Source organism: Aspergillus brasiliensis, assembly GCF_001889945.1.
Source record: "Aspergillus brasiliensis CBS 101740 unplaced genomic scaffold ASPBRscaffold_1, whole genome shotgun sequence".
In the NCBI taxonomy this organism is placed as follows: Eukaryota; Fungi; Ascomycota; class Eurotiomycetes; order Eurotiales; family Aspergillaceae; genus Aspergillus; species Aspergillus brasiliensis.
The window spans coordinates 2009652-2029050 of record NW_027137442.1 but is presented as its reverse complement, the minus strand read 5'-3'; the positions used below and the strand labels follow the sequence as shown (position 1 = coordinate 2029050).

The 19399-nt window shown below is 50.7% G+C and overlaps 8 protein-coding genes across 8 annotated transcripts; 4 read left to right on the top strand and 4 right to left on the bottom strand.

Annotated features, from left to right (window-relative positions):
• Window positions 1-2724: 2724 nt before the first annotated feature.
• On the top strand, window positions 2725-4173 carry zpr1 (zinc finger-containing protein ZPR1; the record flags this gene model as incomplete). Its single annotated transcript, XM_067620294.1, has 2 exons — window positions 2725-2850; window positions 2914-4173. 2 exons carry the CDS (start codon window positions 2725-2727, stop codon window positions 4171-4173), a joined length of 1386 nt encoding a protein of 461 aa, XP_067484758.1.
• Window positions 4174-4842: 669 nt separating this feature from the next.
• Window positions 4843-5658, bottom strand: cyp5 (putative peptidyl-prolyl cis-trans isomerase; the record flags this gene model as incomplete). The annotated part of the gene is made up of 3 exons (XM_067626531.1): window positions 4843-5409; window positions 5507-5572; window positions 5647-5658. 3 exons carry the CDS (start codon window positions 5656-5658, stop codon window positions 4843-4845), a joined length of 645 nt encoding a protein of 214 aa, XP_067484757.1.
• Window positions 5659-5980: 322 nt separating this feature from the next.
• On the top strand, window positions 5981-7463 carry ASPBRDRAFT_25175 (uncharacterized protein; the record flags this gene model as incomplete). Its single annotated transcript, XM_067622144.1, has 2 exons — window positions 5981-6165; window positions 6242-7463. 2 exons carry the CDS (start codon window positions 5981-5983, stop codon window positions 7461-7463), a joined length of 1407 nt encoding a protein of 468 aa, XP_067484756.1.
• Window positions 7464-7526: 63 nt separating this feature from the next.
• On the bottom strand, window positions 7527-9369 carry ASPBRDRAFT_239347 (queuosine 5'-phosphate N-glycosylase/hydrolase). Its single transcript, XM_067622029.1, has 4 exons — window positions 8778-9369; window positions 8570-8724; window positions 8276-8507; window positions 7527-8216 (listed from the first exon to the last, which is right to left on the bottom strand). Exons 1-4 carry the CDS (start codon window positions 9190-9192, stop codon window positions 7789-7791), a joined length of 1230 nt encoding a protein of 409 aa, XP_067484755.1. The 5' UTR covers window positions 9193-9369; the 3' UTR covers window positions 7527-7788.
• Window positions 9370-11479: 2110 nt separating this feature from the next.
• ASPBRDRAFT_190810 (E1 ubiquitin-activating protein ubaB) lies at window positions 11480-13708 on the top strand (the record flags this gene model as incomplete). The annotated part of the gene is made up of 6 exons (XM_067620293.1): window positions 11480-11539; window positions 11652-11822; window positions 11924-12160; window positions 12227-12351; window positions 12401-12465; window positions 12513-13708. 6 exons carry the CDS (start codon window positions 11480-11482, stop codon window positions 13706-13708), a joined length of 1854 nt encoding a protein of 617 aa, XP_067484754.1.
• Window positions 13709-13979: 271 nt separating this feature from the next.
• On the bottom strand, window positions 13980-15602 carry ASPBRDRAFT_36715 (SDR family NAD(P)-dependent oxidoreductase). The gene is made up of 4 exons (XM_067623569.1): window positions 15501-15602; window positions 14868-15452; window positions 14382-14802; window positions 13980-14301 (listed from the first exon to the last, which is right to left on the bottom strand). Exons 2-4 carry the CDS (start codon window positions 15333-15335, stop codon window positions 14144-14146), a joined length of 1047 nt encoding a protein of 348 aa, XP_067484753.1. The 5' UTR covers window positions 15336-15452; window positions 15501-15602; the 3' UTR covers window positions 13980-14143.
• Window positions 15603-15792: 190 nt separating this feature from the next.
• On the top strand, window positions 15793-16359 carry ASPBRDRAFT_166392 (elongin C). The gene is made up of 2 exons (XM_067619585.1): window positions 15793-15981; window positions 16056-16359. Exons 1-2 carry the CDS (start codon window positions 15849-15851, stop codon window positions 16241-16243), a joined length of 321 nt encoding a protein of 106 aa, XP_067484752.1. The 5' UTR covers window positions 15793-15848; the 3' UTR covers window positions 16244-16359.
• Window positions 16360-16760: 401 nt separating this feature from the next.
• On the bottom strand, window positions 16761-18302 carry ASPBRDRAFT_166390 (uncharacterized protein; the record flags this gene model as incomplete). The annotated part of the gene is made up of 3 exons (XM_067619584.1): window positions 18109-18302; window positions 17256-18025; window positions 16761-17206 (listed from the first exon to the last, which is right to left on the bottom strand). The coding sequence occupies exons 1-3, from the start codon at window positions 18222-18224 to the stop codon at window positions 16761-16763; spliced, it is 1332 nt and encodes a 443-aa protein (XP_067484751.1). The 5' UTR covers window positions 18225-18302.
• Window positions 18303-19399: the final 1097 nt, after the last annotated feature.

The following is a 19399-nucleotide window of genomic DNA, read 5'->3' as shown; positions in this document are numbered from 1 at the left end:
AAGTGAAAACATTAGAAAATAATAACAAACAGAAAGCCCAAGAAACCCGAAAATTAACTAAAAGTGTAAAGCGTGAATGACTACGGGCGTGGACATTCCAATACTCCTAGCTTTGCAGGCGGTTGGTCATCACGTGATGACGCGTCGCGTCCGCTCGAGGCTCGAATCGAGGCGCATCATTTCTATCTTGTCCCTCTACTTCTCCAACCACAGCGGCCGTGGCATTGGCTGGCTCAACCAACTTCGTGGAAATATCAATCTCTATTTATTCGAGATGCTCAGTCACTGCTGGATCTTGGGAGCTCAAACCTCTATTGGACCCTATGCTTCTAAAGATGTGTGGACGTGTTTTCATTGTTCATTCTGGAGCGCCGCTTGATCTCGCCTCTCTGCCCGCTATCGGGCGTCTATACAGATCTTACCCTCCTACGGCTTCTCAAGTTTTGTCTTTCGCGCTTTGCTAGGAGCAGGCAGTCGGATGAAACTTGGGAACTAAACCCTAATAGACACCAATCAGTTCGATGCCATTCTATGGTATCAGTTTCACGGTTTTGCATGGCGGATGCACCGATTAGTGGGCTCGATCTCTTGCGGGATCGACGATATGAAAGGAATCCGATGTCCAGAGCTTCTTCGGGGGCAATAAAAGACGGCTGGCCATGCGTTGCAAGCTCCTGAAAAGGGCACGCGTCGGTTTGCCAATGCTGGGCGCTACATGCTGATCACTACGGATTGTCACTCTATGCCTGGAAGACTGGAGTTGGAGAGAAAGGAGGTGAAGCATGTCGGGCAACACTGTCTTGGTGTTGTCTTAGGGAGCAATCGATGGGTGGTAATTCCGTATCATTGAGGGCAATACTGTGGGCATCATTCATTACATGTGCAAGTTGATCATCTCGAATACAACAGACTGCCTACACACGGTCATCAACCCGGCTTGTCAATGAATCCACTCGTCGGAACCAATATAATCTCTCGGTTGTGTCCAGGCACGTCCGTAGTGATTATATTGCAGCGAGGTCCATTTTCACTGTCGGGCGGGATGATTCATGCTTGGTCATTGCCTTCTATGCAATGCCATCCGACCTTTGGCTTGTTGTCACATTCCGGCATTAGATCAGTCTTGGCATGTAATGGTGATGTTCGATATGCAGGCATTGTCGTTCGTTCACGGTCTTGGGCCCTGTGCTGTCCCGTACATGCTTCCAACCTCGAGGGACCTGGGTCCCTTGTACCTTCTTTCTACCTTGCAACTCCTAGCACTTCGTCCTTTTCGGAGGCTAGGTGGCACCAAATCGCGGCACCAGCCACTGATTTGCGCTTCCATCGAAGGTCCTGATCGCCCGTGTTAACCGTCTCTTTGCAATGTAGGTTGTGAATAGATGATGGGCGCTGGTACAGACTACGGTTTTGATCGTAGTCCCTCCTTTCGGGGAGAAGAAAGCGGTTTTTGGGGATGTTCTTTGTCCGCTTTGAGATGCCCCCCAATGTTTGTACACGGCGGGGAGGAAACAAAAACCTGTCCCTGAGGGTACTGTATCACACACAAGAGGACGGATCAAGTGGCGCCAGAATGACAATTGACGGCCAGGACACATGTCTAGAGAATGTAGGGAGATGGTGCGTTTGACCCAAGGTTCGACTGGGATGTCCTGGGATAGATAAAGGGTTGATCTCACCGCGGAGGTTGTGAGGTATACCTGTGTCACAACCGCGTTCACTTGACGATTGCACTCCTCGGCTGTTCAACTACTTGCCAAGGGCCCCGTGCTATACTGCTCCCACAAATAGCCCGACGATCGGCAGTCGCTGCATGTCAAACAGAGCGAGCTCTTCTCCTCTCCGTTGTGACACTCAGGATTCGAACCAACTATTGATCGAAGCATCATCTTCCAACATCGTGGGCTTTGGAATTCGTACAGGGAACTCGGTGCGGGACCCCTGACCGGGGATCAAAGCTTAGGCTTGTCTGCTCGAATTTTATGTTGTTTGCCATGCTGCGATTGCTTTGGGTGCTACTGTTTCTTTCAGGATCGGGCTGGGTTAGCTACGAAGAGAAGGCGCTCTGTTGATAACAAAGGTGGCACTGCAATGAGACTCGGGATTCCATACAGGAAGGGAATTGGATGTGCAGCCTCAAGTACGGTAGCCGAACAGTTGGGGGTGCAAGTCAGTCAGTGAACTTGCCGTTCCTCTTCGGGGGAACGGCCCAATTTTTTTTTTATAAGTCTCCCAGTCCCCTATAACTTTTACCTGGCTAACTACAGCAGATCAATTTGACATGAGCATAGTGCTTTTAGCTAGTGGGTCGAGCGTGATGAGTGCGATATCTCGCAAGGGATTCAGCGAGGCAGCTATAGAAGCTCTACATCTACAAAACCGCATTATATGCAATCACTAAGCATGCTAGGATATCATCGCAACCATCGTGTATCCATCTATACTAGAATCTATACTAGTAGTATCTTTAATGTTATGCTATTTTTACTTAACTGCGAATCTGCCCAATAACCCCGGCTGACTAATAGCTCGGGTGCCCCTCCAAAAAAAACTTGCCCCGCCACGGCGATAGTGGAAAGCAAAGGAACATTCCCGCGGTTGCTGCTTAAATTTTCCCCGTCGCCTTCATTCTTAAATTCACTGGCGCATACGGTCCCTTCGATCTTTGTATTTCTTTTGAGCACTCTATTTCAATTCGGTGCTTATATCACCCCATCTTTCACAATGTCCGCAGACGAAAACCAGACTCAGCCCGAGTCGCAATTCCAGAAGCCCGGTGATCTGGTGGAGCGCAACGATGAAACTGGAGTTATGAGCTTGGAGAGTCTTTGCACCAACTGCCACGAGAATGTAAGTGGTCCCTTGATATACTCTATTCCATCGTTTGGATTGTGAGCCTAACCCCGTGTACAGGGTACCACGAGAATTTTGCTTCTGAGGGTTCCCTATCACGGGGATCTCATCCTTGAGTCGTTCGAATGCGAGCACTGCCACTTCAAGAACAACTCCGTCAAGTCTGCCGGCCAGATCAAGGAGAAGGGTGCCAAGTACACCCTCCAGGTTGAGAACGAGACCGACATGCAGCGCCAGGTCATTCGCAGCGATACCGCGGTCCTCAAGGTCGAGACTCTGGGTATCGAGATGCCCAAGGGCGACGGCCAGCTGACCACCGTTGAGGGTGTCATTCAGACTATCTACGAGTCCCTCTCCAGCGAGCAGCCTCTTCGCAAGGAACAGGCCCCTGAACTGCACGATGCCCTCGTCCCCATTATCGACAAGCTCAAGAGCATGCTTGACCGTGAGGCATACCCCTTCACCATCTCCCTCGACGACCCCACCGGTAACTCTTGGATTGCTCCTACCACCGCCGACAACATCAATAAGTACAAGCGCCGCGATTACCCTCGTACACACGAGCAGAACATCGAGCTTGGTATCGCTGGTGACCCCGATGCTGTGCAGCATGAGGGTGTCGCCGAACCCGACGATGACGAGATCATCGACGGAAAGGTCTACAGTCTTCCTACTGAGTGCCCTGCCTGCTCCAAGGATTGCTTTACTAATATGAAGCGCGTCTCGATTCCTTATTTTAAAGAGGTTTATATCTGGGCCACTGCTTGTGAACACTGCGGGTACCGCACCAGTGAAGTCAAGACTGGTGGTGAGGTTCCCGAGAAGGGCAAGCGCATCACCCTTAGCGTTGAGAACGAGGTCGATCTTTCCCGTGACATCCTCAAGTCCGACACCTGTGCGCTTTACAGTGAAGAGCTTGAGGTTACTGTCCAGCCCGGTACCCTGGGTGGTCGTTTCACCACCGTCGAGGGTCTCCTCACTGAGATTCGCGACCAGCTGCACGGCCAGATCTTTGACGTCGACGACACCACCGGCTCCGGTGGTGACAGTATGGCGTCTTCCGACAAGGAGAAGTGGGCGCGCTTCTTCAAGCGCCTCGACTCCGCTATCAGCGGCGAACTGAAGTTCGTCATTACACTCGAGGACCCCATGGCCAACAGCTACGTCCAGGACCTGTGCGCCCCTGCCGTTGACCCCCAGATCAAGACGGAAGACTACACCCGCACTGATGAGGAGGAAGAGGAGCTCGGCCTAAAGGACATGAAGACTGAGGGATACGAGCAGGATGCAGAGAACCAGCCCGCTGACGAGCAGAAGTGATTAATTAACTCCGTTATACCCTTAGACTCTGCTTTCGCTTTTCTCTTCGATTGATGACCTTCGTCTTGTCTCTGTTACGATGTGCATGAACTTTATACACTTGACCTCTTCGTATATATGCATTGCGATGACGTTTTACGTTTTGGCCAGGCCATGATCGTTTCTTTCCTTTCTTTGCCTCTTTTCTTTTTTTGGTTCTAGATATCCGGTGCATGTTGGCATTGTCATACGGTGTGGTTGTGGGGTGTTTAGTTTGGGGTGATATCCATGGATTGTGAAAAAAGTCAATTGATGATGTGTGCTTTTAGAGAGATACTATGAACCATGTATGAATGACTAGCTTCCTGTTGTGCTTTCACTTATCATTACAACATAAATTGGCAATCCCAGTCGGGTTGTCGCTCTGTATCTGGATTTGACCAAGCGCATCTAGAAAGCTCTCACCTCGGTCCATTCTACATAATGGATGAGGTATGGAGCGACGCTGGTAGCCTTACGTAGTGAGCCGAGCTGAGCCATTGCGATAACGACACTCCAGTGCCGCAACATGCAGTCCCTGGCCAAGGAACTCAGCATCAAGCACGGCGGTTTTCCACATCTCGCAAAGGAACATCATGGTCATGACCATATCATCCAACCCCATCAAGAAATATCCCTTATCTCGAAATCTCACTTCGCAAACGGATTAGCATGAATCGTAACCCTTTCAATCCTCAGTGCCTCGTAACCCCCCTCTTCGCCCTCCTTCGGCTGCACCACCCTCCCCTTCTTATCCACCTTCACATTCGCCTTCTCCAACCTCCCCAACACATCCCCGCCCTCATCCTGCGCCGTCAGATTCAGCACCTTCCCAAACACCGTACTCGCCCCATCTAAATGCGGCGCCGCCGCCAACGTCACGAAGAACTGACTCCCGTTTATCGTCGCTCCCGTGGCGCCTTGTGATCCTGGTGCTGTGCGGTCCTTCACGGGTCGGGATGCCATGGAGAGAATACCCCGCGTGTTGTGCTTCAGTGCTGGGAGGTGGATTTCTTGGTTCAGGGCTGAGGGGTGGTAGATTGAGGTGCCGCCTTTGGGGATGTCTTCGAAGGGGAGAGGAGGTTTGGATGTGGATGTGGCGGAGGAGGTTAGGGACGGGTTGAGGGAGATGTCGCCGCCTTGGATCATGAAGCCTGGTATGAGTCGGTGGAAGGGCGTGTTGTTGTATGCGCCGCTGGCGCAGAGGGCGATGAAGTTCTGTGTTGATGTGAAGTAGTTAGTTAGTTTACTTTAGTTCCTTGGGGATGGAGCGAAATGCGCAGGGGAGGGGGAATGTATGTATGTATGTATTTACCTCTGCTGTCTTGGGGACCGCTTCGCAGAATAGCTCGACCTTGAGGTCGCCGTGGGTGGTATGGAGCTGGTGAACGAGGTGGGTGGTTAGCACTATGTTCGTTGGATTCGGTAGTAGTGTGATTAGGGGAGTGTACTCACTGTTACAGACATGATGTATGATCTTTTCTCCCTGCTGAAAGTCGAAAGATAGTGGAACGTGAAATGTGGGCGCAAATGAAGGACGGGGAGCTGCGGCGATCATCGATGCGGAGCGCATTTATCTGCAGATCACATGACGGTCGTGATATTCCATCCAGCAGGACCGCATACCCATCCATCCACTTGACAAGATACTCTGTTCTTAGACTCTAGTGTGTACGACTCATGATTATCTCAAAGTACATGCCAGCTGCTTGGTTCTGCGATTAGACACACCCAATTCCCTCCGGTCAATTATCCTCAACGCATCCTACATCCATTGTTGTTCACCACAATGAACAACAGGCCTGTCGAGCAAGCGCTGGCCACGCTATTGCCTACACACGCACAAGACCTCCCACAAGAACTACTTAGTCTCGCCATTTCTCTCGTCGCCCAATCGCGCAGCTTCTCTAGCAGTCTCAAGCCCGAAGAAGAGATCGCTCGGCCGTATGCGTGCGCTGAAATTGCCTGCAAGAGGTATGCAGCTCCGCTACTCTCGCAAACTAGCTCCAATCAAACATACACAATTCTAACCACTCTCGCACGATGATAGATTAACTCGTGCCCTCAAACTTCCCCCGCTCCTCGGTCACCCCCCATGTCCTCCACGCGCCTACAAAAAGCTCTACGCCTTCCTTGACCGATCCCTCTCCACTGGGATCTCCCGCGCAGGGAGCGCAAGTGCCTCAGCCCCAGGAACACCATCTCGAGCCGGATCAGCGCCATCAACACCGAGAAAGGGCACCCAAAGGACCCCGTCCAAGACCGCCGCGACTGCTACTGCTACTCCGCGAAGGATACAACAACACCAACAACAACAGAACACACCTACGAAATCCACCCCTCTCAAGCGCGCTCTCTCACACACCCACAACAACGACACCGACAAACCATCTCCATCACCCCGACCACAGAAAATCCCCAAGTACCGCGCAAATGGCCTCTCCGGCTCGACCATCATCCCCGACGCCCCTAGCTGGGTGATGAACTCCATCCGGACAGTCTGCAAGACGCTTTCAACACCCGCACCGCGCATGAGCACGTGGTCTCGGCCGCCGATTTCGAGGACTCTCCCACCGCATATCTTCGCTGGTGTATCTTCCATCCTGTACTTGATTTCCGAAGCGACGGCGAAACACGACGAAGAGATCGACGAGGAGATGATGGAGTTCCTAGAGCCGGTGATAATAGCCAAGGATAAAGAAACCGATGAGGATTTCAAAGAAATCATCAAGGCCTTGATTGTTGCTGTGTACTTCCTTGTCCTTGCTCGTCGACGACAACCGGGCCCTTCGTCATCCGGGGACAGTGCTGAGGCAGCGGAGGCGAAGAAAATGGATAAGAAGACGTTCTCGGAGATGCGACAGACGGCGCTGGTTAGTCTTGGGCTTCCGTCGACGGAGAGACGTCATCGGGAGGATGTGGATCAGTGGATTGCGCTGGTTATGGAGCAAGGGTGGGCTCATGGGAAGGAGTGGTTTGAGAATGTGCCGTTGGCGGGGGAGTTGGATGGGGATGAAGGGGATTTGGGAGATGAGCTGGCGGGTGGGATTGTAGAGGAGGATGGTGGTGGTAGAGGCAGGTTGATGGTGTCCGGGAGAGGTGCTTTAGTTACTGGGAAGTCTTCGAGACGTGGGCTTCTTCCTGGGTTGGGCACGATGATGCAGGATCGGGTGGATTGGTTAAGTGAGGATCGGAGGGAGGATTATTTGGAGTGGAAGGCGGATATGATGGCGCGAATTGAGCAGATTGAGAGGACGGCTCAGGCTGCTTGATGGGATTTGTAAGACTATAGATTAATTTGAATGAGATACCCATGAAGTGAGATGATGGCTCCGTTTGATGTAGAAGATCAATTGTACAGTTTAGTGGGCTGTATGGAATGATTAGAAATTTAGTGTACAGAGTCCCACAAAGCAGAATAAAATCTATATGAAGCAATGCTATGGTATCATTATCAAATGTATGCAAGTCTATACCCATCACCCACCCGAAATGCAACCCATAAACGAAATGCGTGGCCCAGTAAAGCAACGGGGTATAGTGTTGGAAAGCCGATAAAGACAAAAACAAACGCAGATGATATGCTTTGCCGCAAGTCTAATACCAGATACTCCTTGTGCGATGATGCGGGATGGACTCCTGTCCGGTCTTTTCGATTTCCTTCATGGTGTCGTAGAGGAAGAAATCTATCAAGATGGCGTTCACGCCCATTCCAGCCGGTTTTTGAACGGGTTCCTTCTTCACAAACTTCTGGGTTGAGCACTTTTGTTGGTGGTCTTCGGTGTCTTCGTCGTCTTCTGACGGCTTGTCTTTGTTGGGATTCGCTGTCGGGTTCACCCTGATTTCTGGATGTCGGCGTTCGATTTCCCGTCTTATCAATTCGACACACCAGATACTGGTTGCTCGCAGCTCAATCTCCCAGTTGGAACCGCTAGGAATAGGCTTCAGGCTGCGTATGTGGCTTTCCAAGGGCGGCGAGTATGCCATACAGCCAAGCTGGTGGAGCATCTGAGGGATCCGATAGTCTGTAGCTTATAAGTTAGAGTCCAGACAAGGCAATCTGAAAGAGGTTCGAGAGACTCACCTGCAAACATGGTGATTTTATCGATATCGTTAAACTCTCCATACCCCTCACCGTTGAAGCAAGCCCAAAGGTCCGCAACCAAGATCTGAGCTCGCTTGTAGATTCGCACTCTCCGCCCGTGAAAGGTTGTTTCGTCCCGGAAGCAGGAGAAGCTCTCTGCTAGCAAATTGACTAGCGAAGCCGCAGAGTAGTTAGAGTTGTAGATGCAGTTCACAAAACTACCTTCATACTCCTGCAGATAAAGGTTCCATTAGCATCAGGCGCAGGGGGAGAGAAACATGGCGATAGACATACTCTGCAAAGAACTCGGCCGGCCTCTCGCAGGCACTGAAGACGTTCCTGGAGCAAAGGAATCTCTTCATCGGTGGCAGAGCGGAAGACATGCTTGATGAGCTCCTCGGTACATTCATCTTCCTTAGTCCAAAACTCCGGAGTGGTGATCGATATGCCTATGACAGTTAGCTTCTCGCAATTACTTGTCTAACACCGCAGGTAGTCCTACCTTCATCCAAGGCTCTCTGCAAGGCAGCGACCAAGCTCCAGTAACCCGTCCACTTCCTCCCTCGGTACTCGATCGCGAAGCGCTTCTCGCTAGGGAGCTCAGACCAGAAACTGAAGTTGAGGAGATCCATCGTGAAAATAAAGTTGACCGTGCTCTCGTCTTTCGTTTTAGGGTGTAATTCGTGCTCGGACCATGTCTGCGTTGAATATGCTTTCTTCTGCATCAGATTCCATATTGTCTCCGCGGCTTCTTTCGTCTTCGAGGGATTCAATGCGACGTCGATAGCATTGTCGAAAGCGTATTGCGCATTCTCTAGTACTTTTGTCTCTGCGATTTGAGGACTTGAAGACCCTCCCAGTCCCAGTGTCTCGCGCAGAAGAGCAATCAACTCGGGGTCTGCCTCGTCGTCCGACATTGCTCCAGGGGGCAGTTCTTGCCCGATGACAACTTTTTTTCGCTCGGTTAGGTACCAACAGAAGTGTGAGGGAAATCGGCGAGGAAAAGATGGAGGAACCAGCGAACTCCGCGCTAGCGGTAGAGGAGTTAGAGAAGAAAGGCGAGGACGAGGAAACGGATTGAAAATGGGAATCCCCCACGGACAACAGGCACCGGGCAGCGAACCGACAGTCTTTGGATCAAAGACGGTTTTGTTGCCAGAAAGGGCGATCGGGCCAAAGGTAGGCTCCAATGCGAATCTCCAGGGAGAGATTCACGCACTACCAAATAATTTATCTACGGAGTAGAATATTCTACTGCCAAGTAGGAAGCGATGTCCTGGTCAATTGACCCCGTCAATAAAGCCCTGCTTTGCTTCTTAGTTCTTTCGTTTCCCTTGAATCCATTTATTGGGAATTTCCAGCTTCAACTTTTTGGGACGATAAGTGCTGGTTATGTAAGCAAGGGTATCTTATCTCTCTTCTTGGTGCCACTTTTTAAGACTTTTGGTGACAGGCACTTAGATTAATGCGATCGGATCTCAAGTCTTGTTGGTATGCCATAGGGAAATCAGACTTGGTTTTTGTTCAATTACAGTCTGCTTGGATACACACATATCGCAGCAACGGCCTGTCGGGATCATGGAAGCATGCTGATCTTGTTGGTTGTTACACAACCAAAGCCAGCCACTGTTGCTTTTCCCCTCTTTGACTCCATCCAGACGGTGGCCTTGTCCCGCCAATGAAACGCCCGTCATACAATGTGTATACTTTGAAGAAAAGCAACTAGTAGTAGAGTTCATAATGTAAATTAGTGTCTGAGTCTGTCTGCTTTATCAACACGCTACTACTAAGTTTTGCGATTGTACGACTACAGAGCAAACATATGCGCAACGATCCAATGTGGAAAGTGAGCCATCTCTATAGCACAGACGTGGAAGGTGACCTGCTACTGACTGATGTGGCTGTGTCCATCGATCCTTGTCGGATAGACAGTGTGTTCCTGATGTTCGTTTTCCGTTTCCTGCAAAGCGCGTTAGTGCTGGGCAACACAAGCGCCCCATGAATGTCATCTACAACTTCGGAGATGTCTCGCTGACTGCGACATGGCAGTGGCCCATAGATAGCCCGTGGCGTCCCACTTTAATGGCATCAATCATAAAGATGAATGTATCTGCGGTACTTGATGATTAGCTAAGTCCTATCACATCATGCAACTAACTAGAGCGTCATGAGTAAAGAAGACAGTCTTCTGGTACTTTCGTACAGAGAACGACGGGTCAGGATCCGTTCTGTAGGACTGCGCTGCATGCCTTCTGAGTACTGCCGATCTGTCAGCCTCATGCTCTGACCGTGAGACCTGATGGAGTTCGTTGAATTCCACGGCGTATAGACTCCGTAGAAAAGCCCGACATCCATCAAGTACGGCCCCCACTATGAAAGGTCCAGAACATGCAAAGTACCATTCTCGTCCTCTGATTTTTGGCGCTGGACACTCAGCTCCGGCATAGGACCCCCCTGCTAGCTCTATACCATGCATGAGTCGCCCAACCATCGTGGAGGAGGAAAAGGTAGGAATGTGAGCTCTCACATGCTGGGCTCAAGAGATGCATCAGTCGCATTTGGGGGTTAGCGACATTGAGCAAAGAAAAAGGCAAAAGTACCTGATAGCAATTCCTGACAAAGAACGATATTCAACCAATGCAGTATAGAGCAAATAGACGAGTTGATACTCGAATGGCCTCGTGTCGGTGCGACAAACAGGGAAATGCGATCGGATGCGGGACGATCGCCATCAAGACTGGCCGATCTTTTGGTGTTGCATCCGACCAGACAAATGTGACGGATGGCTTGAGGGTTCGAAGTTCCCTTTGTTTGTGTATTCTTGTCTTTAATTTTGTTTCTGCATCAGCCTGCTGTCAAACAACAGCTTTGTTACCGGACATGGATAAATATCATTCACCCCGGGATCCCCCAGGTGAAGGGGAATAAGCACTGCAGCTTTGGAGGGCGTTCGGGTGAAGTTGAAGTGGGCTCGGGATTGTTACTTCATTCTTCCTGACTTCACTTCGTCGACTGCTTCCGGTCTCCCTCCCTCTCCGCCGGAGCTTCTTCCTACTTTCACTTCTGCCTCGCATTGTCGCCTGCCTACCTCCATTCCCTCAATTCGCGCCTCGCAAACAGCTTCTTTGTTTGGCGATGCCTTTTCGCCCGCTCTGACTCCGATAGTCTCCGTTTCGATCTACTGTCCGTCTCCGCGCCGCAACCATGACGCGGGAGACTTATCTTAAGCGCTCGCTCGGGACTCTAGCCAGACAAATCAAAGAGGTACCGCTCCCCATCTCCCCCCACGCTTATTCTCCCTGGGCAACTCTCTTCCTGGTTGGAAGCTCAACTGGCGCATACACATTCTAACAGTTCTCCTTGATTTGATTTCTAGTCGCGTGTGCTTCTCGTGGGTGCTGGTGGCATCGGATGCGAATTGCTGAAGAACCTCCTGCTCTCCGGATTCGGCGAGATCCATATCATCGACCTCGACACGATCGACCTGAGTAATCTCAACCGCCAATTCCTTTTCCGCTTCGAACACATCAAGAAACCCAAAGCATTGGTGCGTCCATCTCCTCCGAACGTCACACTATCTACATCCCCCCATCCAGTCCTTTCCATCCTTTCGAGCGAGATCCTGACGGGTGGTGGCGCTGTATCTAGGTTGCGAAGGAAGTCGCCCACAAGTTCCAACCCAATGCAAAGCTCGAAGCATACCATGCGAACATCAAGGATAGCCAGTTCAACGTGGACTGGTTCGCGACATTTGACGTCGTCTTCAACGCTTTGGATAACCTCGATGCTCGACGTCATGTGAATAGAATGTGCTTGGCAGCCGATGTGCCGCTGGTGGAGAGTGGAACAACGGGTTTCAATGGCCAAGTCCAGGTTATCAAGAAGGTGTGCCTCTAGGTCTCTATCTTTTGTCTCTCCGACTTACTAGGCACGACCGCTGACCACTGCTAGGGCGTCACGGAATGCTACGATTGCAACTCCAAAGAGGTTCCCAAGTCGTTCCCGGTCTGCACTATCCGCAGTACACCCAGCCAGCCGATCCACTGTATCGTCTGGGCTAAGAGCTACCTTTTTCCGTAAGTTCATCAGGCGACAGCAGTATGAATGACGGCTAATGTTTCCTAGCGAGCTCTTTGGCATCAGCGAGGATGACTCGAGCGAATTTGACCACTCCGAAGATGCAGAAAACTGTGAGTTGGGATCTCAGCGTCGATTGATACTGGCTAACCCTTACTAGCCGAAGAGATCGAAAACCTCCGCCGGGAGGCCCAGGCCCTCAAGGAAATCCGTCAATCCATGGGATCCGACGAGTTTGCGCAGAAAGTATTCGAGAAAGTGTTTCAGGAGGACATAGATCGGTTACGAGGGATGGAAGACATGTGGAAGACGCGAGATCCTCCGGAGCCTCTGGATTTCCACAAGCTACAAGAGGAGTCTTCCAACATCGAGCCTGTGGTTTCATGCAATGACCAGAAGGTCTGGACTCTTGCTGAGGACTTCGTCGTTTTCAAGGACAGTCTGGATCGCTTGAGTAAACGGCTCAAGACCCTGCAGGACACCATCAAGAGCGACGTAAAGCCCATACTGGTTTTTGACAAGGACGACGTCGACACCCTGGACTTCGTCGCCGCCACTGCCAATCTGCGGGCGAGCATCTTCAAGATCGATCCCAAGTCCAAGTTCGACACGAAGCAGATGGCCGGCAATATCATCCCGGCTATTGCAACCACGAACGCAATGACGGCTGGTCTCTGTGTTTTGCAGGCATACAAGGTTCTCAAAGGGGATTACGACCAGGCCAAGATGGTCTTTCTCGAACGCACCGGTGTTCGTGCGATCAACTCCGATTCTTTGCAGCCTCCGAACCCCAACTGTCCGGTGTGTTCCGTGACTCACGCCCGGCTCAAGATCGATCCTGCACGCGCGACATTGGACAATCTGGTCCAGGATATCCTCCGATCGCAATTGGGTTACGGTGAAGAGTTCTCTGTCAACAGCGAACTAGGAACCGTTTACGACCCCGACCTAGAGGACAACCTTCCCAAGAAGTTGACCGACCTTGGTGTTAAGAACGAGAGCTTCATTACTGTCATCGACGAAGAAGACGACCAGCCCCGCGTCAATCTCGAACTTATCGTGCTCTTCACCGATGCCTCCGAGACTTCCAAAGGTGACGAGAAAGATGAGAAACCCGCATCGTTGGAGAAAGTTCCCGATATCCCCCGCAAGCCCAAAGCACCCGCACCTACTGTCCCCGAACCAGAGCCCGTCAATGGAGCAGGCAAGCGGAAGCGCGATGCAGACGAAGCCGGTCTCAGCAACGGCGACAACCCAGCCAAGCGAGTGGCAGCCATGTCCATCTCTGACGGTGATGGAGACAACCCCATTGTCTTGGACGAGGCGACTGGCGGCGCAATCCTGATTGATGATTAAAAAAATGATACCAGGTGGGTAACCGGGGTTTAGCATCTTCAACAACAACTTTAGTGACATTTAACTACTTACTTGCTCTCTCTTGGCTTTGCAGATCTGGCGCATGAATTGGGTTTTGTGCTTTTGTCTGTCCTTTATTCTCCATTTCTCATGTAAAATACTTTCACGCTACTACTTGCATACACACACACACACAACCCCGCATGATCGGTTTCGATAGAATGGATGATTAGCTATGTATTCCTGATTTCTGTCTCGAAGAAGGGATGCTGGATATGTTAACTATCATAAATTCAGCAATAAAATACTCTTGCTTGGTACAAGTCACACCTCAGGTATCGTACACATACAGACTAAATCAATACCAAGTATCTATCTATCTACATACCTCCAAGCATCTTCAACAGAATAGCATGTATAGTATGCTTCCATAGACTAAACAGCACTCAACCCGCCATCCAGATTCAACACACAATTATTCGCATACTCATTCTGTGCCAAAAACACAGCCGCATCCGCTACCTCATCTGGTCTCCCGAATCGTCGCACAGGAATAGTGTCTTTCAATCGGGCTGTTTCTCCCTCTGAGAAATCTATTCCTCACGTTGATAATCAGTAAACCATCCTAACATCATGTTCATCGGAGCTTAGGGGGAAGAAAGAAAAGACACACCAGAAATCATAGGCGTCTCAATATAACCCGGCACAATAGCATTAGATCTCACCACCACATCACGAAGCGAAGCTGCCGCTTCAACGGCGACTGATCTCGTTAGACCGAGGACTCCGGCTTTGGATGCTGCGTAGGGGACCGCGCCGGTTCCGGATTTGTGGGCTAGGAGGGAGGAGATGTTGATGATGCATTTTGAAGATGCGGTGCTACTACCGCTGTGGCTGCTAGTGGTGGTAGTGGTGGTGGTAGACCTCTTCATACGGTTGCGTATCGAGGCGCGGATGAAAGCTCGAGAAGTGAGTAGGGCTCCTTCGAGGTTCGTGCGCAGGATGCGTGAGATATCGGTGGGTTCGGATTTAGGCAGGATCGAGGAGATGGAGAGGCCGGCGGCGTTGACGAGGATGTCTGGGTTTGTTGTTTGCTGGAGTCATAGATGTGAGAACGTTTTGGAACGTTGGTATGTTTTGTAGGAAGGTAGGTACTTACCATTACTTTTTCGAGCTCTCGCGCCCAGGATCCTGCTTCGGCAATGTCGCCGATCAGTAGACTGATCCTTGACGAGGATTCGAGGAGCTGATGCTGTTCTGGGTTTGTGACAGGCTGGAGAAGTTCCTTGGATGACATTTCTGGTGATCCGATTTGAAGTCGAGATGCAGCGTTATGGAGTCGGTCGTAGGATCGTCCGACGAGGATCACGCGCGAGGCACCTTCTTGGAGGAAGCGCTCTGCGATGGCGAACCCGATGCCGGATGTTCCACCTGTGATCAAGCATGTTCGGTTGGCTAGGCGGTTTGAAGGGGTGAATTGGGATGGTGTGCTCTCGCTTGTGGCGGAGTATGCTCGTTGCTGAGTTGAGAGGGAGAGGAGTGGAAGGTGATGTTGAAGTGTGCATGTGGGATGAGCTTGAAGCCTGGAGATTACGCCACGAAGGCGTAGTATATTCCGTTGGTACATGGTATGATAATAGCTGATTTACAGCATCTGTGACAAGCGAGCGGAAGAAGTGTATAGTCCTCTTGAAGGAATACCGAGCTCCTCCGGAAGTGTTGCACAAAGCACAGAGATTTGATACTACAGCTTGATTAGTCGCTGCGCAGACCGGAGCAATGCATAACTTACTACTTCCTACTGAAACGAGATCCTAGGCATCCAACACTGCGACTAATTGCGTACAATCCTCTCAGCGACACATTGGAATAAAGATAGACAAGAAGAACTTAGACTACTGACAGCATCGGCATCGGAGCTTAAGCACGGACCAAACCGAAACTGGAGCCTATGAACTAACTAACAGCAGCCTAACTAATTGAAGTGCGGAACCACCGCCGATTACTACTTCTCACTTATCGCCCGCCGCCGCGCCGCGTCTCTTGTACCGTGCCTTTTCCATCGATTTCCATCTCTCTCGTTCAGTTCCATCTACCTATTTCATAACATCCCCACCACCCATTCAAATTTAACCGCACCATGTCCGCTTCAAATCCCTCTACCTCACAGTCCGAATACGTGACTCTCGTATCCGGCGATGGATTCGAATTTGTGATTCCCCGCAGCACAGCCTGCGTGTCGGGGACGATACGTCGCATGTTAGAGCCGTCTAGTGAGTTACTCCCATTCTACATGTGTATGTGCCTAGTTGGTGGCATTTGCTAATGATGTTCCCTTGCTATGTAGGTCGCTTCTCAGAAGCCGTTACTGGTCGATGCGTCCTCGAGAATATCAGCGGCATCGTGCTGGAAAAAGTATGCGAGTATTTCTGCTACAATGAGAAGAACAAGAACCAGACCTTCGTTCCGGATATGGATATTCCGCCGGAGTTGTGTTTGGAGTTGCTGATGGCGGCGGATTATCTGGATGCGTGATTTGACCTGTGGTTCTTTGTATTACTGTGAGTCAAGGTGCTTTGGTCAATGCGGGGTCTGTTACTGATTGTGGCTACTAGGTATAATGGGCTTGCTTGGTTTACGAATAACGCGACACGATGCCTCTATGTCTCTATTGTATATCATATGGAGTTGGGTGGTTGTGGCTTTGGCCTTTCACACACGGTAGGGTGGCGTTTGATCTGGGTATAGAATTTGGAAGAATAGACGGATATCTCGCTGTCCCATGTCCCCTTTCACGACTCTCTGCACCGCACGTCTCGTCTCTCTCAGCCAGTGAGCTGTCAAGTTCACTGGCTCGCCATCTGAGCATCTATATCCGTCCTTTTATACTGTGGACGGATGTACTAAAGATGATGGCAGATTGTTACTATCCCCTCTATTCAGCCCGTGTCCTTAATGGTGGATCTCAGGGCCTTATTCCAGGGGAGAGATGCTTTCACTCCATTCGGGTGCTGTAATTAGCATGAGCTGTATAATGGATCTTCATACGCCCTCAGCGCTTCTTCGGCCGCGGACGCCAGGGTCCTTTGTTCCCAGTCGCTTTTTTCTCCTTGTAGAGCTTTTCCTTGCCAAACGCCGAGTCTGCGATTCGGAGGTAACTCACAACTCCCTCGTCTACCACAGCTAGGATCACGTTCCTGTATCCGTATCGGAGTCGCTGGTACAGCTGGCGACTCATCTTCTCGCCCACTGGTGGGTCGAGCGGGGTGCTCTCGAGCAATGCGCCAAGCTGGGCTGCTGTCGGGATTGTAGTATGCGTGCGCGCATTCACAACAGCGAGCCTGAAGTCGGGGGTCGGAGGGGCGGATTTCTTGAACGGTGTGGATGGTTTGTAGATATGGAAAACAACGCGGTATGGTGGTGTCGTGGGAGGCGGCGGAGATGGCGAAGCAGTCGGGTCATACCAGGGGATGATGGAGAGTTTCTGATAGATGTCATCTAGAGTATGTCAGCATATTCGCAAGCGCAGTAAAAGCAGGCATCGTACCATAACTGCGATGGATGCCAAGTCCCACAACAGGCCCCAACGCAGTTGTAGCGCTACCAGGTTTGTATAGCCACTGCAAAAGCTGCCTGAACACACCAGCAAGCCCAGGACCCAGACTCTGTGGCTTCTCCACGGACGTTTGCTGTGTTACAGTGGTCTCGGTATCCTCCTCTGCATCGTACCACCCCGGGGCACGAACGATCGTATACCCCAACCTCCTCAATCCCGTATAAACTGAGTATCGCTCACTATTTAGCCCGCTCCGCCCTATGAAAGCCGCATAAGCGGCCTGTAAGCTCATCGGGATCCCGGAGTCGTCCGTATCCTCGTCGTCAGCACATCCAACCTCCGAGCACGGCCACCTGATGTCCAAAGTCCCTCTCTCAAGCAGATACAGAGCCTCCTCTGGAAGTAGCCATATGCGATTCCAACGATCGGCCTGACCTATCGACTTGAAGTACTGCCCCTTCGGGATGGGCACATAGACACACGAGTCGGGATGGACGCCCAGTCCCGTGCCTGCGGGCTTCGAGGGCTCCGACTCTTCCGTGATTGTATCTAATTTTTGGGCAGATTTCGGCGGGGTCGGACCATTGGGTGAGTATATTCCAATGACTTGTGATTTGGGGTGGTGTAGCCGAGGGTACGAGAGGGCATTGTGCATTGCCTGCCGCGAGGCGGAGAGAATGTCGGCTTGGAAGAGCGTTGGGTTCGGTTCGAAGTCCTTTTCACCACGTTTGGGGAGACTTTGTTGGGATCCATCTGTGAGGCTGTTTTCACGATTATCAGTATACCATATGCGCATTTAACTGTAATTGGGGAAGTGATCAGAAGGACGGGTGGGAGCACTGACAAGGAAATGCTATTCAGCATGCGGAAGTCCTGAGTCTCGTCGGAGAGATCTGTGTCAATGTGAGCACTCGCATCCTGCGAGGGCATATGGATGACGGCCTCATCTATGTCAGCCATCGTGATTCCGGCCGACAATGACCCAATCAAGAGAGCTTGGGATATAGCTCGGGGATGCAGAGCGCGTGAGGGGAAAGCGAGGGTGGAAAGAAAGTTAAGCTGCGCGGGCGGATCGATATCCACTTCCGATAAGAAAATCTGAATGCACGGGGTTTAGTTTCGGGCTTAGCCTGCGGTCTGCCTCCAAACTTGCAGTTCCAACCAATTCTTGTGAAACGATAGGATCATACAGATAAGCTGTTTTCTTTCCCGGTAGTACTGATTCTAGACAGAGTTTAATTGTCAAAACATGAGGTTTCATTTGAGAATCGATACTATTGTCTCCACCTATTACTGTAGGTTTTCAGCTAAAGCTATCAGCTATACTAGCCATCACGAATATACTAGAAGACCCCGAAAACGAGCTTCACTACTGGAGTATAGGTCGTCTTGTGAGAGCGGCGATCGTTAGTCCTTGACACTCAGAGGGGGAGGAAGTCACGTAGAAAACAAACTTTTGGTTTTCTGGAGAAGATGTTATGGAGCTGTCCTCCTTACCTTATGCAGCACATCTTAACATGACTGGGTTATTCACGCGCTTTTGTCGCAAGACGTAATCGAACGTTGGGTAGTCCAGATACCAAGAGTCGAATCTTCCAAACCTTCAATGGCTGAGACATCTTGTGTTTGAGAAGTGGCACATCCGTATTAAAATTATTTAGTAGTATCTTATACTTGTCAGGGTAGTTCGACGTCATCTTGCTGAGGATTATACTGTGAAGTACAATGTTGCATGTTCAAAGGGGGCATTCACCACCACGGCTATGATTAGTAGTAACAAAATCAAGTAAAGGAAAGTTCCGATATATCCATACCAAGCAAAACCAGTCTTTATCCACTAGCATAATCACTCTTGTGTGTTGACACTTGACGCCTGAATCTGTGGCCCAACTCTCTCCCTCTTCTCTCTTCTTTGCTTATCAGATCCGATCATCGCGGGGAAGTTAGACCTTTAGGGGCCGCCGCACCATCATAAAATTCCCACATCGAAGCAGATCACCATCTTGACTCTGCTCCAGTGGCACCCTATTATCTTCATACTGTCTCCAAAATGACCGAACCATCCACTACTGTCGACTATAATCTTCTCCTCGCCCAGGTACGTCCCAGTTCCGCACCCCACATACGGGATAGAA